The sequence below is a fragment of the Mastigoproctus giganteus genome, chromosome 4 (genome assembly GCF_048544385.1).
Source record: "Mastigoproctus giganteus isolate SK-2022 chromosome 4, ASM4854438v1, whole genome shotgun sequence".
NCBI classification, from domain to species: Eukaryota; Metazoa; Arthropoda; class Arachnida; order Uropygi; family Thelyphonidae; genus Mastigoproctus; species Mastigoproctus giganteus.
In genome coordinates, this window is record NC_143578.1 from 55,227,136 (window position 1) to 55,247,907 (window position 20,772).

At 34.2% G+C, this 20,772-nt stretch overlaps 1 protein-coding gene across 1 annotated transcript in view; it reads left to right on the forward strand.

Moving 5' to 3' along the window:
- The window catches only part of LOC150086745 (uncharacterized), a 31,251-nt gene extending 13,994 nt beyond the window's left edge, over positions 1 to 17,257 (forward strand). The window contains exons 2-4 of the mRNA XM_090372242.1: positions 1,513 to 1,727; positions 8,641 to 8,681; positions 16,980 to 17,257. Coding sequence (XP_090228368.1) covers positions 1,513 to 1,727; positions 8,641 to 8,681; positions 16,980 to 16,991 — 268 coding nt within the window. The 3' untranslated portion in view covers positions 16,992 to 17,257. The remainder of the gene's footprint in view (positions 1 to 1,512; positions 1,728 to 8,640; positions 8,682 to 16,979) is intronic.
- The last annotated feature ends 3,515 nt before the right edge of the window (positions 17,258 to 20,772 follow it).

Below are 20,772 nucleotides of genomic sequence, written 5' to 3' on the forward strand. Positions count from 1 at the left end.
AGGGATTGCTGTTACATTTTTTCTTACTGAATAATTCCTATGATGGAGTTTATTTTCAAGAAAGCAATTCTCTCTATAGAGTAGTGTTGTTGATTATATATAAATGCAAGTATTGTTAGACGTATTGCTAGAACAATCACCCATACTTCGAAGATAGTGACGCTCGTGCTGAGGGAACCAGTGCGGTATGCATTATTATTATTTTTTTTAAATCATAAATCCCTTATAAAATGAGAAATTATAAATGAGAACTTTTAATAATTAAAATTTCTCATTTATAATTTGTGCCAATCGATTAACCTAATTGAAATACGACGTCATTATTAATAAATGCAATAAATACGCTTTAAACTGATTCGCTATAAATTAATTCGCAGTAAAATCCACTCTTTAGATAGATTTACAGTGTAAGTAATTATTTTATTTCTTACATTACTTCCAGTGTTGAGTAGAGTTTTAAGCTTGGGAAAATTTGCAATATTAATTAAATGCCACTGATGTTATGAACAGAAGATGAAATCAACTTCTGTAGGTAAAGGAAAGAAAGTTTTAAATCAATTTGTTTGGAAAAGCTGTGAAGTTGAATAATACCAATATTATAAATAAATGAAGTGAAGTAAATGTTTTCTCTCAATGAATGAAACAAATGATGTCTTTAAAACAAAGAATTTACCGTTAAATTTACGATATTAATTAATGTCAGTATTAGAAAATAAGAGAAGACCCTTTAAGTTAAATGAAACAAAGCTTTATTCAATGATTCACTCGTTGAATGTTTCGACAGGCTAGGCAATTCTGACTGCCTTTATCTGAAACTTCTGTGGCATCCGGTTAACGGTCCAATATAATTTCTTCGCGGTTAATACAGTGGTGATGATTGCTGTTCTTTCACACTATGTGAAATATGCCAATTTCGAGTCATATCTATACGGGAGGAATCTGCACTTTTTTGCACAGCAGTCGAACACCAGGGATTGTACGAACAACTAAATGGAACAAGCAAAATTGAATTTGTCAAAAAGATATTTTACACCAAACATTAAGTGCAAAATATAAACCTAGAAATGAATTACAGCGATGCTGTCTACGTTCAAGCTCTCATCGTTATTGAAGACAATACTAGAGCTTTAGTGTGGCTCTCACCTCAAATCTTTTGTCTTTTCTGAGCCCACAACGAGATATTGATATGGAGCACACAAATAAAAATTTAAGCAGACCCAGTACAACAACGACCAGCTAACTGAATGCATTTTCTTAGTTTTTCTGAATGCGTCTTGAGTCTGCCATAAAATTTTTACTTCTAATTAAAAATTAACTAATCGGTAATGACGCCGTTAAGTGATATGATACTGATTGATTAATATGAAACGTTTTCCAGTTCTTACAAAGCTTTTTTTGAAAGTATTAATACTTATTCCATTAGTATGCAAGTAAAATATTGCTCGATACGATAAGTCATGTATTAAAGCTTTTTTTTTTTTTTTATTATTTTTTCATTTTCTTTTTATCTAGGTCAGTGAGGCACTCAATTAAATGTCTGAAAAAGGCGGTAATCCCTTGCTCTGCGAAATCACAAGAAATCATAATGGATATTTTATATCGAGTACTCGAACTCAATCCACCTCATGACATCCACAAGGAAAGAAATGTCAGATATTCACTGTCGAATGACATGATTGATGATCCCTCGCAATTCACTCCCAAAGGAATCGCTGAGACGGTGAAACGTAAGTATTAATATATCTTGAATAAACATCCAAGTTCGACGCTAAATTAACTTGGAAAGAAAGAAAAAAGGGCGATGCTGTTGTCATAGACTTCCGCGAAAGGATAAAAGCTGTCACTGGTAAGGTAAAGTCCAGGTTCTTATCCTCTTTACGAAGCTGAGTTAGCAGATTTCAATCACAGACACAGGGGTTCCCGAAATGTTTCATTCCACAAACATAACTACCATGAAATTTAAAAACGCAATACACTTGATCTGTATGGCCTCAGTTTCATCGGTGCTAATTCCAACTAACTGAACAAATAAGATGTTTTATGTGTATTTGCATATGACAATAGCATCATCCAGCAAGTCAGATTCTTCTAGAAGTCCATGGATATTTCTTTCTCTTTTGTGAAGCATGTAATAAAACGATTAATGGTACAATGTCACATATACGACAGGATAACATTTTATCAAGATCAACGGTTGACTTTTGTCAGGTGGTCAAGTCTTAATACTCTTCTGGGCCACACAAATCGCTAGGTGGCGCCTAGTTGTTATGTCAAGTATTTTTCCCCTTTATTTATTTAAGTTGATTTGCATGGTGACATACAGGAAATGTAATGATCTGCCCCATACATAGATAAAGCAATGAATCAAGTGATATTACCGTTCAACATTTAACAAAAGCTGACATAATTAAACAATATTAAGCTCTAACATCACAAGCAATTTGAGAAAATATACTGTTTAACACACATTAAGGTAGTAAAAAGAACATGAAGAGGATTATAGATGCTTCTATTTTGACTTGCCCATATTTAATTAAATACAAACTATAATTGTTTATCTGTCACAGTACATATAAAACTTTGCGAACAGTTTATTACTGATCAATGAAGCTCCCTCCAGAAGAAATTCTCGCTAGCGGTTAACAATTGAGAATATTCACTTTGGAAAGACTGATATTGTGCACCCAAGGGGAAAAAACGTTTGTAGTTCGACCGATAAACTATAAAGACGACTTATTTTTACAGTTTATCGGTTGGAGTTATATTCAGGTTATTTTTCCCTATTCACAACCACTTAGTACCTTTCTACAGAATGGTGATGTGTATGCCAACAGGAAGGAACGTGTTGGCTGGAAGTGGTTAAAAAGAAGATAAGAGTGGGTGCCGACCGTTATTTGCAATTCCTTCAAGACTACTTCATTTCAAATTTTCCTAGCATGGGAATTAATTTTATTCATTTGAAACGAACATTTCCCTTTGGTTTTATTCCAAGATGAAGCAAGACCGCATATGGCACATACATCTTTTGATTTCCTTAGCAAACGTTTTCATCCCAAATCGATATATATTTTGCCAGACTTAAATCTATATAACTATTTCTTGAGGGATTTCTTAAGTACATTTTGTACATGAATAATCCACATTCGGTTTAAAATTGAAAGCTTACATCATTGCTACTGTGGACAGCATTGCTGAAGAAGCTCTATCTGCAGTTATGGATAAGTTTAGTATAATTCTGCAGTAGTACTGAATGCACAGCGATCACATTGAAAATGATTTTCTATGAATAAATCTATCCTGAGTCATTAGTGTTGTCGCACTAGAAACAATGCTTTAAGTGAAATCTTTCCATAGAGGCACAGTTCCTTCTTGAAGGCAGTCTCGTTTCTTAGTAAGTTCACACCGAAAGCCCCTATAAGTCTAAAAGTTGCCTAAAACTTAGTTCTATGTTTGGTTGGAGGAAAGGTGCAGAGAGTTTCTAAGTGGTTAAACAGTCAATTTTTTTCACTGAGAGAGTTATATAAGAAGTACAAGTCATGGTATAACTTTTGATGAACAGGTGTTTGGTAGAAAATATTGAGATAACGTAACATGGTCAATGCGATGATTGCTCAACCCATCCTGATACAGGTAAATTTAATGAAGACTCCTTTCAATGTTTGCGATGATCTTTTGATAGACCAGAGAAAGATTTAAAAATGTGAGTTCTCGTTAGACCATATTAAGATTATAAAGAGAGACAGACAGCTTGATCAAACTTAAAATGTACTGAATGTGTTCAAGCTGAAGAGATACATATTTTGTCTGTCAGCATAGCAGCTTGTATAAGATTTGCGGTAATTAGACCACCACAGGAGAGCTTTTAGAGTGAACAGAAGATATAAAACCTCATCTGAATGGAAAAATAGTAAAATGCATGAAATCATCTGCTTGTAATTTTCATATGAGGTTTGAGTTGACAAACACACAGAGATGCTGATGTAAAAAAAGATGTGCATTTTATTCAATTTTAATATCAATCCAACTAGTCATATTAATAACTAATAACCAATAGCTGTCCCATGCATATTGTACACAATGCTTCATAAAAATGCTGGAATTATCATTCCTTGACCTTACTATTCTCGAGTCCAATGTCAAATATAGGTGCACCTTATTTTATCTGTAAACAGCCTTCGGAAAATTGATAGGATTAAATCAGATTTATATAATAATTCTTTTAATAACGTTGCCATATTATGGGAACTACCATTTTTTTTTATTTATGCTCCAGGAAAGCCTTATAGTACAAGAGTTTTACGGTTACAGTGCTTTACTACAGCCAGACACGACACTCACTGGTAACAACTGGCCACTTATTTTGGGCCATCGTCTCGAGTCAGAATGCTCAACATCTCTACATCCGTACACTGGCCACTTGGCCACGGTCCGCCTAATTAATAAGTAACAGTAGACTTTTAACCACGATACAATGTTGAATACTTTATTCTGTATTCTAACAAGTTAAAGAGAAATAAACATTATGTTTCAAAATATGTCCACCATGCTCCCTATTTTTACGTGGCATTCCAACTTAAAATACTACTTCCAATAAACTCTAAACAGACAGATGTCTTGTGTGGAACATTACCATCCAAATTAAGTAATCCATCTTATAATCAACATTCTCAGAAAACTAAAATTTTCTGACAGAGTGACTAATAGGATATCATGCAGAATCTGGATGCCAGTGCCCCTCAGCTTCTACCTTGACAATACAACACAACTAGCAATTATGGTCTTAATAAATGTGTAATACAATTATTAAGATCTTTCTATGCCAGAGTTTTTCTGTACTTTCGCCTTTGACTTTTTCTATGTGGCTTAATTAAGCAGGCTGTTTCGCTCATAAAAAATCGAAAATAAAAACGATCCATAACAGACGGATGGAAAGATTGGCTATCCCTAAGACTATACAACCACCTCCGGAATTAGACGTGAATTTAAAAACGTTAATTAATTATTTCACGACAATTATGCACTCTCTCTGGATTAGTCTCATCCGGACAAAATGACAAGACTAAACAGGACGGCAAAGCACGTATTTGGCTCTTGGTCAGAAATTGATTAATCTGCAAACCCAAGCTAATCTGCATGATGAACATTTTATGGTCAACCTCCGCACTTTTCTCCAAAGTGGAAGTTTCTGTGCTCCACCAGAATTCTTGAATGCTTCGCTGCATAGTACTGGAAATAACATCCTATGAGGTGAACGTTTTCAAAACCTTAAAAAGCCATACACTCCTGTGGCTTATGGTATTACGAGTGTACCACTGCAATTCTGCATTATGTTCTATTCGAGGCCCTCTAAATCCCTAGACCAAATTAGCCAATGTTAATTTTAGAGGGAACTCAAGTAATACCAACAGAAGCCCATTTTAATCCTTAACACATTTTACAAAGTTTTTGGTAAAAGTTCACTACAAGCTTTCCATACACTTTAAATTATCTTTTTCGCTTATAATAATATAGTAGTAAGGGACAGGTCTACCATATTATCTCTCGTAATTGATCCCCATTTTTTCAGTAAGAAGAAGTTGGGAAAATTACAACTCTTTTATTTTTCCTTTCTTACACTGGATTTCTGCTACAGACATACTACTTCTTTAAGATTTACCTTTTCTATCGTGAACGTAAATGACTGTAGCAAACCTCCACTGACAGTCAGTCTTATTTTACCTATTACGTTCATCCTTTATATGGAAGATAGATAACCGGTTTGCAATTCAAAATTAATTACAAAAAACTGTTTTACTTATCGGTTGTTTTTAAAAATATCAAATTAATTTAATATACAGGCTGTTTTATGAACACAAGACCTGTAAAAGAAGACTGACAATCCCAAAAACACTATATTAGCTCCTCTCGGAGGTACACTAAACTCCAAGGGTCCATTTACGTTTAAGCTTAATAGCATGAGCTCGCTCGTTGCTTGCTTTTAAATTACAAAAACTTTGTTCGTTCATCGCTCCATTCGCTATTTTTGCTGTTCACTGCAAACTCCCTTTTCCGATGCAGATTTACCCTCTTCCAAGACAGCACAATATTTGCTTACTCCATGCTAGGCTGCTAAACCTCTTTAAATTAGTGTATCAAACTTAATTAAATTTCATTACGTTCAATTTAAATCAGTAATTTAAATGCAAATTAATCTAAAAGTGATAACTATAAAATTATATGAATAAGAATTTATATAATTTTTACAGCTTAAACAAAACATGGACATTTCGACATATTATATTAAAGGAAACATATTCCGATTAATGTATAATAAGGACGTGGAAATATACCTCCTGCACAATATGATAAACTAGCTAATTTTGGGGATATAGTGCGCAGTTTTAAACCGATTAACTAAATCTCTTAAAGCATTTCTAAACAATAACTATGCAAGTCAGATAGCCAAGAATATACTGCTGAATTACGAATGTCATTGACATTATATGAAAGCATTAGACACCAATAGTTGTCTCACGCATTATGTTTCACCGTAATCCTTGGAAATTTATGGTGAAAAATTTTTTCGCGAATTTATTGCATCGTATTTTTCGATGCTAACTCACATTCTGACTATTAAACAGCACTTGTTGAAGAAAGAACAAGATAGTGTTAAAAACACTTTAAAATTTACGAGTAATTATCCACTAAAGGTTCCGCTATAGTGAGTTGTAATAATGCATACCTCCCTCTCGCTGTAATAGTGTTAATAATAATGAATGTAAATGAAGGTGTTAAAATGAATGAATTTAAATGAGTGACATTTCTGTCATCACATTATAATAACTTAATGTAATCAGTAATTGAATTTAAATGTAGAGGGTGAGCATAAAATAACTACTCATGGTGAATTTAAATTCGATAGGTTGATATCAGTGGTTCGTCGTGCAATAATCCATAAAATGCAAATATTACGCAAGGGATGCTAATAAATAAAGAACTCTGGTTGATAGATTTGATTAACAATGAACATGTCCGCTATTTAATTGCTCTAACAATTGAAAAACCTTTATCGTTTATTATTATGAAAACAGTTGTTCTGCCTCTGCCCTAGAATGCATTTAGAAGATAGAAAGAAAGATAAAGAAAAGATCAGGATCAAAAGCATTGAGTGCTCTTGTAAAAAAAAAAATCTGAATGACTAGGAAGAGTTCAACGATGCCCCTAGAAGCGGCAGACCTCAACTTCTAATATTGCTTCAAAAATCGCTTCAATACGAAGTTTAAGCATTTGCAGTGACAGGGGTGTCGTTCAATCCCTGGTTGTTCCACAGATGGATATTTTAAAAGTTATGAGACAAATGTTAAGGCGATATTCGTATAAGATCAAATCTGTTCAATTCAGAACTTCGAATGATCATGCGAATAGGATAGATTTTGCCAACATCTGTTTACGGTAATTAGATGTAAACCCAGCTGGCTGGTAATGTGTCATGGACAAGCAAGACGCATTTCTTTTTTCACAATATTGTCAATATCGTCAGCTGTAGCATCAGGCAAAGGAGAACGCTCAACTCTTATGGTGAATTCCTCTCCGTAATGAATTCGAATGCGCGTTTGTTATATAATAAATTTAAATTTATTAGAACTGCAACATACGATTATACAATACACTTTTAATAAGGATACAATACAGTTATTGTGTTACATAATAAATGTGATCTGAATCATTATTACAAGTAATATTTTTTTCGACTAGCCAATAACTGAAAATTAAGGTAGCCCTATCTGTACACTTGAATTTTAGACTACGGATATTTTCGCCCAAATTGTAGAATAGTTTGCATTTCCTCGAGATAATATTCATTCATAAATTATCAGTCCATCATAGGAGGGTATTGTATGCTCACCCTGCATATAACACATATACCAGTCTTACCATAAATACTGTGACAGAGTATTTGAGTAATTACAAGAAAATCACGAAGTAAAAAAAAAAAATATTGACGTATCGTATTTTGATGATTATAATCAATAACATAATATCCAGAGCTGCTACAAATGTTCTCGCATTTTCACGGAAGTCTTCAAACAAGTAGGCCTGTCAATAGTGAAGTCATCACTTGCTATTTTCCAGAAATCGCTTGACACTTTCAATACCAAGATGCCACCTGCTGCAGGACAGGTCTGTTGAGTCCACCCATAGTCTACAACCTAATGAGTTAAAATCCTGGCTTTAAGGACCAATCTGAAGTACTAATCAACTGAAAAAAAATGTTGTCTGTGAACCTCTAAGCGGTTTTTGCCTTTTGAGCAGGAAAGAATCCTGCAGGAATGCCTAGTGCTGCCCATCGAATATTATTTCATTCAAGGGGTTCGTTACCTTCTCTTCTTGTTACGATTTTGCACTGCTCATAATGATGCAATTCATATAAGGCCGTCATAGAAGACCCACCAACTCGTTGGTATTTGCTTATTCGACGCGCATTCGCTCGAGTAGCAGTATTTATGGCACGACTAGGTGTACAAATAAATAAATAAATAATCTTAAACCAAAATCAACTAAATATTACGTGTCCTAATATTAAATATTTGCATCGCTTTTCCAAATTTTCTAATTAAAGATTGTTTTTTTCTTGTGTGACACTTCCTTTCTCGCACACAGCTACAAGACGGGTCCGGAATGTCATGATGGGGTTATACCAGGTAGGTGATTTGAATTTAAACTCAAAAAATGCCAACGACGTATCAAAATGTCGATAAAAACGTAAACATTTAATTAGAGTAGCTTTTTTTTCAAAATATATTTATCCAAAGAACGATACAAATGTGATTACATACTGGACTGTAAAAGTTCGTTCCTAGTGATGATTGTTATTACAAATTCGATTTCATGTTGTTGTTTTCCCTGAATTTTCTTAGCATATAAAAGGCATTAATCGCCTGCTAGATTCACGCATAATTGGGATCATTCTATTTATGCGTCAGTTAGTTCACTGGAAAGTTTCCAGTTTCGCTGTTATGTTAAACGCTACTAGTAGAGGTAAGCTGCCCGAGCACAGTGGATGTTCTGTCGATCTTGTTAAGCTTACTGTACTAGGAGCTTTGTTTCCAAAAAACTCCTTCTAGCTTAACAAATTTCGGTTTCAAAAATTTGTTACAGATCGCATGATTATGTATCAAACTTTTCGAAAACCATTGAAGACAGCCAGTTACAGCGGATCTTGAATTACTTTCAATCAGAGCAGTTAACAAAGAAAGAAAGGTTAGTCACCTATCATTAAAGAATTTCATTTTCTTAAAGGTGGAATATTACAAATCTAACAGTAGCAACTTTCTACGGACAGCTTTTCAATTCTGGAGTGGTCCTGTAATCCCCTGACAGCTAGGGCTTGCTGAGTGAAGAGGAAAAAACTTCGGTAAGAAGGTTGCTGAGTAAAGCGAGAGAGAGAATAACCTTCGAAAAGGTGGTTGAGTGGAAAAACCCTAAAAAAACTACAATGAATGTAGTTTTAGAGCTTTTTCTCACTATACAGCTAGTTCATTCATTTGGGAATGGAAATAAAGTGACAAAGAAGTATCTCTTGCTGAGATACTGCTTTGTCAAACTGCTTGATTCATCGGGCAAAATCAAATCACTTAGAACGCAATATCATTTAAAATAGTTGAACTTCCATAATTTAATAATATAATTAAATTTAATAATTCAACAGAGAAACATAATATAAAAATTAAAAAATGTAATATACGAGAGTGAGTAAAATGAAAATAATCATATTTTTTGCCAATAACTGGTACTTTTATTTTTCAAAAAACTCGGCGCTAAAGCTTAGGCTTAACTTAGAGACAAATTATTATAAATATTTTTAATATATTCCTTCCCTAACTATATTAGAGACAAATATTATCCATGATCCTTCCTAAGTTGCTAATATTTTTTAAAATTGTATAGCATCACTAGAATAGGTGAATCCGCTATACATTGAAAAATCTGACACACCGCCAGAGCAGCTGTTTCGAAACTCACTGGCTTCTCATCAGCTGGTGAGTGGTCACTAGTACACTAGTCTCTCCTTTACAATTCAAAGCAATTACAATGCACTGCTTAGAAACTTGTGCTTATCTTTAACTCCTAGAATTAGACAGCTTTGTCTTAAGCGGTAAAATTCTATAGGATTTGTATTGCATATATAATTTAAGAAAATATTAGGCAAAAACCATAGATAGATACAATACTATAGAATCTGCATGGCACAGGGCAAACACAGCCCAATATTGAGTTAAAGGTAAACAGTCGCTATGTTTTAAGTGGAAGTTTTAATTTCATACACCGCTTGATTGTTTACTTAAACAAATCACGTTATTCACAGTTCGGCATATGTTCTATAATACAGAACACTAGTCAGCTGATGAGAAACCAATAAACTTCGAAATATCTGTCCTGGAGGGAGGTGTCTCAAATTTTTAAATGTATAGCAGATTCATCTATTTCGGCGATTCTTATACAATTTAAAAAGTTATTAGCAGCTTAAAGTAGAACCGTATATGACGAAATTTTTCTCTAAGTTGAACGTAAGCCCAAACGTTGGCGTGGAGTAATCGGCGCTCAAGTTTCAGTGAAAGCAGAATTCTCTCCATGATCGAAACCTAACACAGATGAAGGGTACGAATTTTGATTTTATTTCAACTAGTGTTGAAAAACCCCCTGGAAATCCTGTAATTTTTTGAGGTGACTAGTTCAACTTTGCACATGAAATGTAACAGCAGTAGCCCCTATTAGTTGAATAACAGTATGAGTATAACCTTCTCAATCCTTTCAAAAGTCTTCTTAGAATTGCTTCAGCCGAGGTGGCGACTGTTGTTTCCACTACAAGCTCTGTCATTTTCTGTCTGGTTCAAACTGTCTGTACCATGTGCCACTGCCACTCTGCAAGTCAAAGACATTTCTTTCCTCTTCATATCGCGTTAGGTGCTGGCGTAATCCCAATCGCAAATGTTTTTTGTTCATCGTTGAGACAGTTGGAAACCCAGGTCACGCAGACCTTCCTGCACTGCAGTCTATCGTGTATGATGGTAAAAGCAGGCTCGTGACTGAGATACAGCTCTCTAGCCATCAACTATCATACGCCAATCGGTCTTAATGGCGCTGACTAAAACAATAGTTTCTGAATAAGCTTGTCCTGGGTGTGTGTCACCCTCAAGAGTTTTTCCTTTCTTCACAGTAAGGGTTTGCCAATTCGTACACTCGTTATTTATCAGTGCACACCGTTTCCATACGGCGGAGAATTTCTTCTGGAGGGACGACTTCTGCTATAAGAAACTGAATATGAGTGCGTTTCGCTAGCTTGGCCGCACCCGTCCCTGTGGACACCATACTATCTCCGCTGCTGTACATCACAACCTGCACATACATGCCAACCAACATACCGTATAAGTACTAGTACCACTCCTTAAATTACACCTATGGCAGCGTGCAATTTTAACTCCGACAATCTAAATCTAGTTTTTTTTGTTTTTTTTTTTTCATTTGGCTCACCTTTGTAATATAAATATACTAAATATTTAAAGCTTACGAAAGCGTAAAAAAAAAACTACTTCTGCAGCTAGCTAATGCAGAAATAACTGGATTTAGATGGATATATTTGCTATAAAGTGTATACATTATACTTTACAGTATTGATCTTTCACCTTTTCATGCTACCGTTTCGAGTTATCCACAAATACAAACCCTTCTTTTACGTAAAAACAGCCGCCAAGTAGGAACACCGCATTACAAATAAATAGTACCTATTATGAAAGGGGCTATTTAGTTTTTACGCAACTAGTAGTAGTATGAGCTCATATTTCAAGGAAAAATGAGAACAAAGTACATTGTGAAACGAATATTTATACTCCTGTTTGCAAGAATGCCTGGTTTATAGCAAGTAGTTGTCCATCTGGCTACTGATATGATTCGATTATGGAAAGTACAATATATAATATTACTTTGTGGATTCACTTACTGATCCAAAGATACGACAGCGAGCGCAGAAAAGCAGCAACATAACATTACTTTTCTACTTTGTATATAATCGTCACCACAGCATGAACACTTGTCCCATACTTGTATGAATACATGGATACCCACTGTGAAAAACGCAGTCAGGCGATTGCATTCGGGACAACCCTACTTGTGCCTTCATCAGTTACAAACTTATTGCCTGACAGATGTCGTCTAAGTGGTATAATCCGAAGGGGTAAATCTGAGTTACGTTGGACATTCCCACAAACTTTTCACATCTACCGCCAGGTGAACCATTAGGTATGCATGGCTGTGTGAGGTGTGGCATTGCTATTGGGCAATATTGCATGTTTGCAGCAAAATTGGTCTCTTTTCCAGAACGGCATCCATCACTTTATTAAATGTGAAGTAGCAACACACCTACTGATTGATTGGCGCTTTTAAGCTAAAAGTTTGTCCACGTTTCTGTCACCACTGTCATATTTGCATTGATACCACATCTACATGAATACGTGTGGAGCTAATGTATTCTTGCTATGCGCCTTTTTACCTTACTTTACAGGCATTCTTCATGCGTAAGTCGAATTAAGTACTGATAACTGAATTGTAGAGCCAAACAGCATTCAGGTGTGTTCGATGAAAATTTAATGTTTACAAAATAATACTCATTGTTGGAGAAATTGAGAGTACTGATTGCCACTGTGGCATGTGATTTGGCATTCCACTTAAAACGGCATCCGCCACAAATGGGAAAAGCTTTTTTTTTTGGAATTTTCAAATGGGACGAATGATGTTCAGTTCTCGATTTTATCAACTGATAATTAGAGATTTTCCTCGTATAGAGAGCCAGACCAACCTGAGAACTGATACTATAAATTATAGCGTCAAGTATTATGAAGTGCCGTGTCTGGCAGGTCACTGTGTAAATTTCTCTGGCTACATGGCTGTATCGGAGTATAATGGAAATAAAACGAGAATTTTTCTGGATGCAGGGCCCAAATTTTTACCAAGTTCATTACGCATTAGAATACTGATGCAAAACCGATGGCTCAAAACGCAATACGACTTAAAACACCTAAACAAAGTTTACATACAATCTCGTCATGGAATTCACTGTCACGATTGATTAGATAGACAAATTCTAAAGGAAAATTATATGGGAACATTATTAAGCCAATTGAAGGAATAGATATATGAACTATCTATACATCCTATGAAAACAGAGAAGAAGAATTACAAAAATTTTAAATATTCTTCAGCAACTATGCTCAAGGTATTACAGCAGAAAAATTACAAAAAGCTAAAATATTCTTCAGCAACCATGCTAAGCTAATATTTAATTTGTAACTGAAGAATAAGGGGAGGAATTTGTTCCTAGACATATTACTAACCAAAAAAAAAAATAAAAAATAGAAAGGCTCATTATTAGTGTGAGCAAGGAACAGACCGAGTCAGGAAGACATTTCATCTCATCTGCGACTGGAACTACCCTAAAAACAAGAATTATTAAAATTTTTCTGCCAATGCAGAACAAACGAGAGGAACAGTAAATAAGTACTGTATAAACTATTCATGTATCATTAGATGTACCAGTTTAACGCCATTATTAAAGTCTAATGCCAACAAGTATCTTCTTTCACCTCCTCAACCTTCAACCCACGCACCGTACTAAGTACTATAGGTTCTAGTACTGTTAGTGTTTGGAGTTTTCATTAAAGTAGGAAAACATTTCATGGTCATAAATAGCCTAAAGCCAATAAAGAATGAAATTTTTAAAATCCATAAAAATAACAATGCAGGAAAACCAAGTAAGATAAACTCGTTAACATATTCAAAGGAGAAGTACTAAAGCGAAATAAAGAGCCTCAAATTTACATTTGGTACTACGGGTTTGATAATAAAATAACCAAAAGAGTACAAAGTACCAAAAAAGATCGAATACATCAGAAATGATTAAGTAGCCAATAACAAGAACACTCTCAAAGAGCATTGCAGCAGTAAAGTCAGAGCAGAGAGCATTTTTCTAGAGAAGCGGTTAACACTCCAGGAATAAGACAGTCACTGCGCACAATGGCACCTCATGTGTATATGCATGAAAAATGAATAGGTAGGCTGCTCAAAAACTTTGCGCTCTCAATAGCAAAGAATGCAGAATAAATGGTTTAACATTGTTAAGGTATATTTTTCATTAGTCTTTCTCCTTTCCATTCATTCATTCATTTACGTTTTCTTTATCATTCTGCAAGGGTTTTTTTTTTTTCCCCCTTTTAATACCGAGCCCAAACTTTAAATTCCCATTTTCACTCTGTTTGCGATCATTTCTCGGAGAAAACAAACATCTGGCTTCAATCTTTGCTAATATCAGAATACGAATTATCTTCTGCAATTCAACAACTTGTCACTCCGAATTGCATTGGCGAACACTTCTTGCCTAATCTAGAGATTTTTGTTGTTTCATTTTTTTAAAAAATAACAAACTAAAATAATTTACTCCAGAGAATAGTTCCATATGGTTATAAAGAAATACAAATTTAAAAAAAAAAAACAATAAAAGGAAACAATTTCGCTTTGTTTTACCTGCAACTTTAGCTTAATAGATGACATAAGCTGCAAGTAGCGCGCATTATCAGTGTTCACAATTATAAGCCTTAAAAAGTCTATAAAATTACACACGTTACGCAGGATATGATTAAACAGAAAATTCAACTGAATAATGTAGTTAATTATTTTTCGAAACTTACTGTTGTTAATGTGAAACTGTACGTGATTGGCACCGTTCTCTTTAGTGGATTTAAATGGCTCTCACCAGAAGAGATACCTCAGGCAAGTAATCTCCTCCTGTGAGAATGCGCGCGAAAGTTTAAAGCATTCCAATCATAATTAAGCCACCAGCCGTTTTAGAGACATTTTCTCTGAAAGTTTTTTCTTTTTTTTTCTGGGTCAATAACTTTTATTTAAAACAATCCACAACAATTAAACGCAAAGATTTTTAACTAAAAATTATTTGGGGTTCTTTATAGTCCCATTTTATTTTATTATTATTGTTGTTGTGTCTTAATTTCCACGTTAGATACTATTAAATAATTTAAGAATGAATCTTTTTAGTTAGCTTTCATTGTAATATGATTCTTAATTGGAGTATAAGTTAACAGTAATTGTATATGTGTGTGTGCTTATGTGTGTTAATGTGCATATGCCAGGGGCGCACCCAAGGGAGAGGTGGCTGCCATTCTTCTTCAGCAGCCACACCCCCGAAATAGCCTCAATCAAAACGAAAAAAAAAAAAAAAATTTGTAATTTTTCATTAGATTAAAATAACTGCCCTGATGCTTAACCCCCTCCCAGCGAAAAATCCTAGATACGCTAAAGGAATATGTTATTAATAAAGCGCACAATTCTTATTTAGTAAAATACTTATGTATTCTTTAAAATAACTTTCATGTCGTTTCAGTTAAAGTAAAAAAATTCATTTTTATACATCAAATTATTTATTCTGTAGAATAAATAGCTAATAATACAACGGCTCCCAACGTTTAATTATCGAGAAGGTGGCATAATTAATTTTAAGAAACTCGGGAAGATTTACAAACATAAACAGGATGACTTTTTGGTGGAAAAGAACAACGTAAAAGGGTTGTCATGAGTATAATCAGTACAGCTTTATTATAAAAGTACTTGTCTTAAAATATTTGCTATGCACTATTTTCTCTCTGCTACCGGCGTATTATAACTCTGTCTTTATATATGTTTTCACCTCTAACAGCAGCTCATGGTTCACAAAACAAGGTGACCCCTTGAGGTAATGCATAGAAAATCTAGTTGAGGTAGAAATAAACTACAGAATGAAAATAAAAATTAATAATTTCTGTGTTCTGTATTGGTAGGTGTGTTACTGAAGGGGTATATATTCTGTAAGGGCTACTTGTCTATGGGCCCCATGCTGAGGTGCTACATATGGATAGTTATGCGCGTAATATTACTTGTGGCACGCAGCCAACTTGTTAATATGGAATTGTTTGCGTGTTAATTCTAAGGTTAAGGAACATGTGCTCTTTCGATCGCATAAGTTTTATGTTCGTAGGAAAAACTTCGTATGTTTAGTTTATCAATTTTAAGGTAGCGCACTGTATGACTTGAGTTTTGCCTTGCTTCAAAATTTTGAGATAACCAAAAAGGAGATGCATGTAGCAGCAAGAACAAGATCCCCCTATTGTATTATATGCATCGGGGATCTTGATCTTCAGCCCCGCAAGAAACAAGATGTCCATATGAATACAGGATACTATGATGGATGAAACAGGTAACTTCCGCTACAGGAATCACTAATCTTAGCCAAGAACAAAAATTCACTCAAAAAGCTAGTCACAAAAGTGATGGATACTCGTATCCTAATACTCGTAGGGCAAAAGTAGAAGAATACTCGTAGACTACAACTCATATCCTTCCACTGCTTGAACAATCAAGCAGTTTATGACCTCTGTGCTATGAATTTCATGTAATGAGAATTTCTGACATGTCCCTACAAACCACACAAAAAAAAAAAAAAATCCCAACAAACGCTTATATGAGCCTTTCCTGAACAATGAAGGAACTATAATATCAGTTTTGGTATAACTGTACTATTTTAAAAATGATTATTGAATTTATTAGTTCTTAATATCATGCATAATTTCAAAATTAAAATAAATATAAGTAAACGAATTTTCAATTGTAAGCCAAAGATGTATATAATATTTCCTGTACATATTATAAATATTTGTCTGTTCTGTTTTCCCTCTGCTCCGCTATCCCGACTTAGAGAAAAAATCGATTGAAATAAAATAGCTATAATTTTATTCATTAGTTAATGAATAAAGAAAAAATAATTATTTCACTGTTAACAAAAAGGAACACTAATTTTATACAACTGTGTATTCTATAACAGAATTAGGCATTTTAATGATAACACATAAAAATCTGTTCTAACTACTCTTTTTTTTTTTTTTTTTTTTTTTTTTTGATAGAGGCAAGTATAAAACCAGCTCTCTCGCAACGACGGAACGACTCGACCGAAACTTATCCCCTTCAACAAACTGCGATACGTGAAAGTCAGAAGGCATATATAAAAATGAGGTGTACCAACACCTGTATTCCGGAGTCATTGGAAGTTGCAAGTAAACCGCCCCAAAATATGACTCTAACAGAAAAAATAGACTACTTGATGAAATCCTTGCAGGAACTCATGAAGCCAATGCGTCGCTTCTGTGACATCGTATCGAATGTATTTTCTTGGACAGTTTCTGATGACAGCAGCTAGTGTGAGGAAATGTCTTAAAATTAATGCTTTAATTTAAATATTCATCCGATTATTAACTTATAATGCACAAAAATCATCTGAACTCAATAAGTGGAAGCACAAAAGTATTTAACGAAACGCTTGTAAATTCTAACATTTCATAATTGTCATTGCTTGTGGGCCTGACGTGGAACGGTATGTCGTGAAGGGGAAATAAAATAATTTGCTAAAACAATGTGGAGTATCATCGATTTATCAGAATACATATCACTGATCAATTAATTATTATTTAGTTCCCTTTTTTTTCTCAGCTACAGTTTCTATCGTCATCATGCTTAGGCTTCACTGATATAGTACAGCTAGATGTCATTGATGAGGTTAATAAATTGTAGACTATAAAATCTAATTACTTTTACCCACAGCACTTCATTCAACTGTTCATTTATAAATGTGTTATGCATTTATTTTATTATCATGCTTTAATTTATTATATACAGATATATAATAAAATTATTATATTCCCTTATATACAAGTTATTTTATCCGACTTATTTCAACATCGCTCGTTATACTGTATAAACAGGTACAAATCAAACCTCTTCCTTTCAAATGTGAAAAAAAAAAAAAAATGGCATATGCCTATTTTCAACAGGTCCCTTTAGTGAGTACCATAGGTTGCAGGGAATGGTAATCTATGGATACGTACTAAAGGTACCACATGAGATAATTTATATGATTATGGCTAAAAGATATTTACAGAAAGATATTAAAAGAAAAGACATGACAAAGATAATCTATGTTTAAATTAAATTTTAAGTTGCAGCTTCTTAAATTCATTTTATAAAACTTTTTACTTGTTTTTATTTTTGTAAAATAACAGCGGGTAATGTTTTTTTTTTTTTTTTTACAATAGACTTTATTTTAAAATACAGGTGAAACTAGAATACAGAGTGAAATTGGCAATACAAGTTTGAAAGGTTGCTTGCTATAAAGATCAACGATGATTTCAATAACGATCTCAGGGCAAGTACGTATATGAACCTCAAGAGGGTTCGCGGGTCCTGTTGAAAGCCCTCTACATTTATGTGCATCATCCACGCATGGGTGCCCTGTAGTATTGCTAAAAGGATGATTCTAAACATTTTAGTGTTTGGCCCATGCACAAGAATACACGATCTCATGAGAAAAACTTAGAAGTTTCGTATAATTTAGGGGAGTTTTTTTGTTTTTTTTTTTAATTTTTAAAAAATTTAGACCTAAATTATAATATTTGGACTATCTTTCTAAGCACCAGTATAACCTATAATTTTCATATACCTTCAAGCAGTATGTTTGACATCACTCTTTTCGAGAAATTTCAAATTTTATGTCGGCTAGTAAAGTTTTCTTAGCAAAATATTCAAAACACACGAGATTTTTATTATAATGAAGGTGCTATAAATTCTGTATTATTATATATATATTTTTTTTTCTTTCTAGTTTTAGTTATAGCTGAAACATTAAGTAATTCAGCTTATGACGCAAAATGATTCTGCTTTAGAGTTTTTTTTTTTTTTTGTTGACCAATTTCACTGTTAAAACAGCGTTCAATTAACGATGGGTCGTACAATATTTTATGGAGAATATGGATAACACGCACAACACAGGTACCACTAAACGCATATGCTATCCCTGGAGAACACTCAGTCCCTGAGCCTATAAGCTATACTTTCAGTGTAGGAGAAGGTATAGGCCTAATATTTTAATTGTATAAGTTACACCACGGATCAAATGATTCATGTAAACTAATGTATTTTGTAATTCCCACGATCGAGGAACCCAAAGAACCATCCATCGAAATGGAAGGTTCTTTGCGATCTTCTGTAACGATTGACCTAGCTGATCTCCTATAACGATTGATCTGATAATAAAAGCTCTAGCTCATTCTGCTGAACAAGGAAAAAACAGCAGAATGATACATTTCCACTGATTCCTAAAATACACTGAAAACGTTACTCTATCAGTACTAATCAACATGCAATGCACATGAAAGAGACATAAGGTTCTCTTGGCATAAACTACCATGCACAGTACAGACGGCATAACTTTCTAAAACAACGTGGAGGAGTGTATCATCCAGGCACAGGTAGAATGGTCATTACATCGATTATGCGCCTGACTGAGAAATTTAGAAAATAATGCTTTTTCCTGTGTAAGGAGAATAGTTGAGCCATACAGTAAGTTCCAAGAGACAAAATAGTATTTGCCGTCGGCCTATGACCAATTCACAGAAAACAAATTTCTCGCATCGCATATCAAGTAAGGTTAGATGAAGCCGTTCATTTCGTGAAAGGAATGAATAAAGTTTTACTGGGCTAGCATAAAATTTTGAAAGCCCAGTAAAGTCAAACAAGATAAACAAGGAATATTCATATGCTCATTGCTTCTTGCATACAAGCAGGAGATCGATCATAAAGTCTGGGGAATGACTTTGTATATTGAAATTGCAGCGCTAGGACGCTGCAGTTTCAATATACAAAGTACTGCAGCGTCCTAGCGCTGCAGTTTCAATATTGCCACGTCGAAACGTGTTCCGTGGCTCATCTAGACAAGGAAACACAAGTCACTCGTTTATCTGCAATCAGCCTGAATCAGCGGGCGTTGAATATGTATTTTATGTTTCTTCGCATTTTAAAATGAATAATTTTACTAAGCAGTGAATCTGCATCAAAGATTGTTTGAAATTAAAGAAAAATGCAACAGAAATCCGTGAAATGTGGTCAAAGACTTTTCAGTGATTTGCAGAATTTAAAGAGGGCTGCTTGTTCGCTCTGCAGTATTGTGCAGTACTCTGTGGCCATCCGAATAGGTAGGAGGCTTCATTTCCCAAATATTAGTCAAGTTTCAGAATGCTTTGATTGCACCTCATATGCGAAAACCAAATTTGCGTGAGTGACTAATTCGATGGAGCCTAGTTTATTTCAAATGTTGTTTAGTACTGGTACATTATTTATTACAATTTTCATTAAAATTGCTGTTGTCATATGGTTTTAGGCGATTCAGCAACTTAGACCATATTGTGCTGTATACATTATGCCTATAAATTGTGTGTGTTATGTGATTTGCTTGTTCGATGGACGAAAAAAACCATGCAGTCCTCGACTGAGATCGACTTACTCAGTCGCGGTGTGAAAAAAGCTCATAAAAATTGCTCGCAATACTGATGAGAGTAGAACCCAGAACTTTTCTGGCTGGTATGGAGAGGACGGTGCTTTATATGCACTGTGCTACCCGCCAGGCTCATTAAATGTAATTCGAATTATAAATTTAATCTGTACTCGTATTAGCACTTGCAGGCGATGGAATCTGGTTTGGACAATAACACAAAGAATGAAATTGAACATAATCTTTATTCCAGTAACAATGTTCACTGTTAATATATATATATATATATATATATATATATATATATATATAGAAATAATGGCTTAAAAGTTTAACATAAAATAAGAAAATAAATAAATAAATATTAAGCTATCATT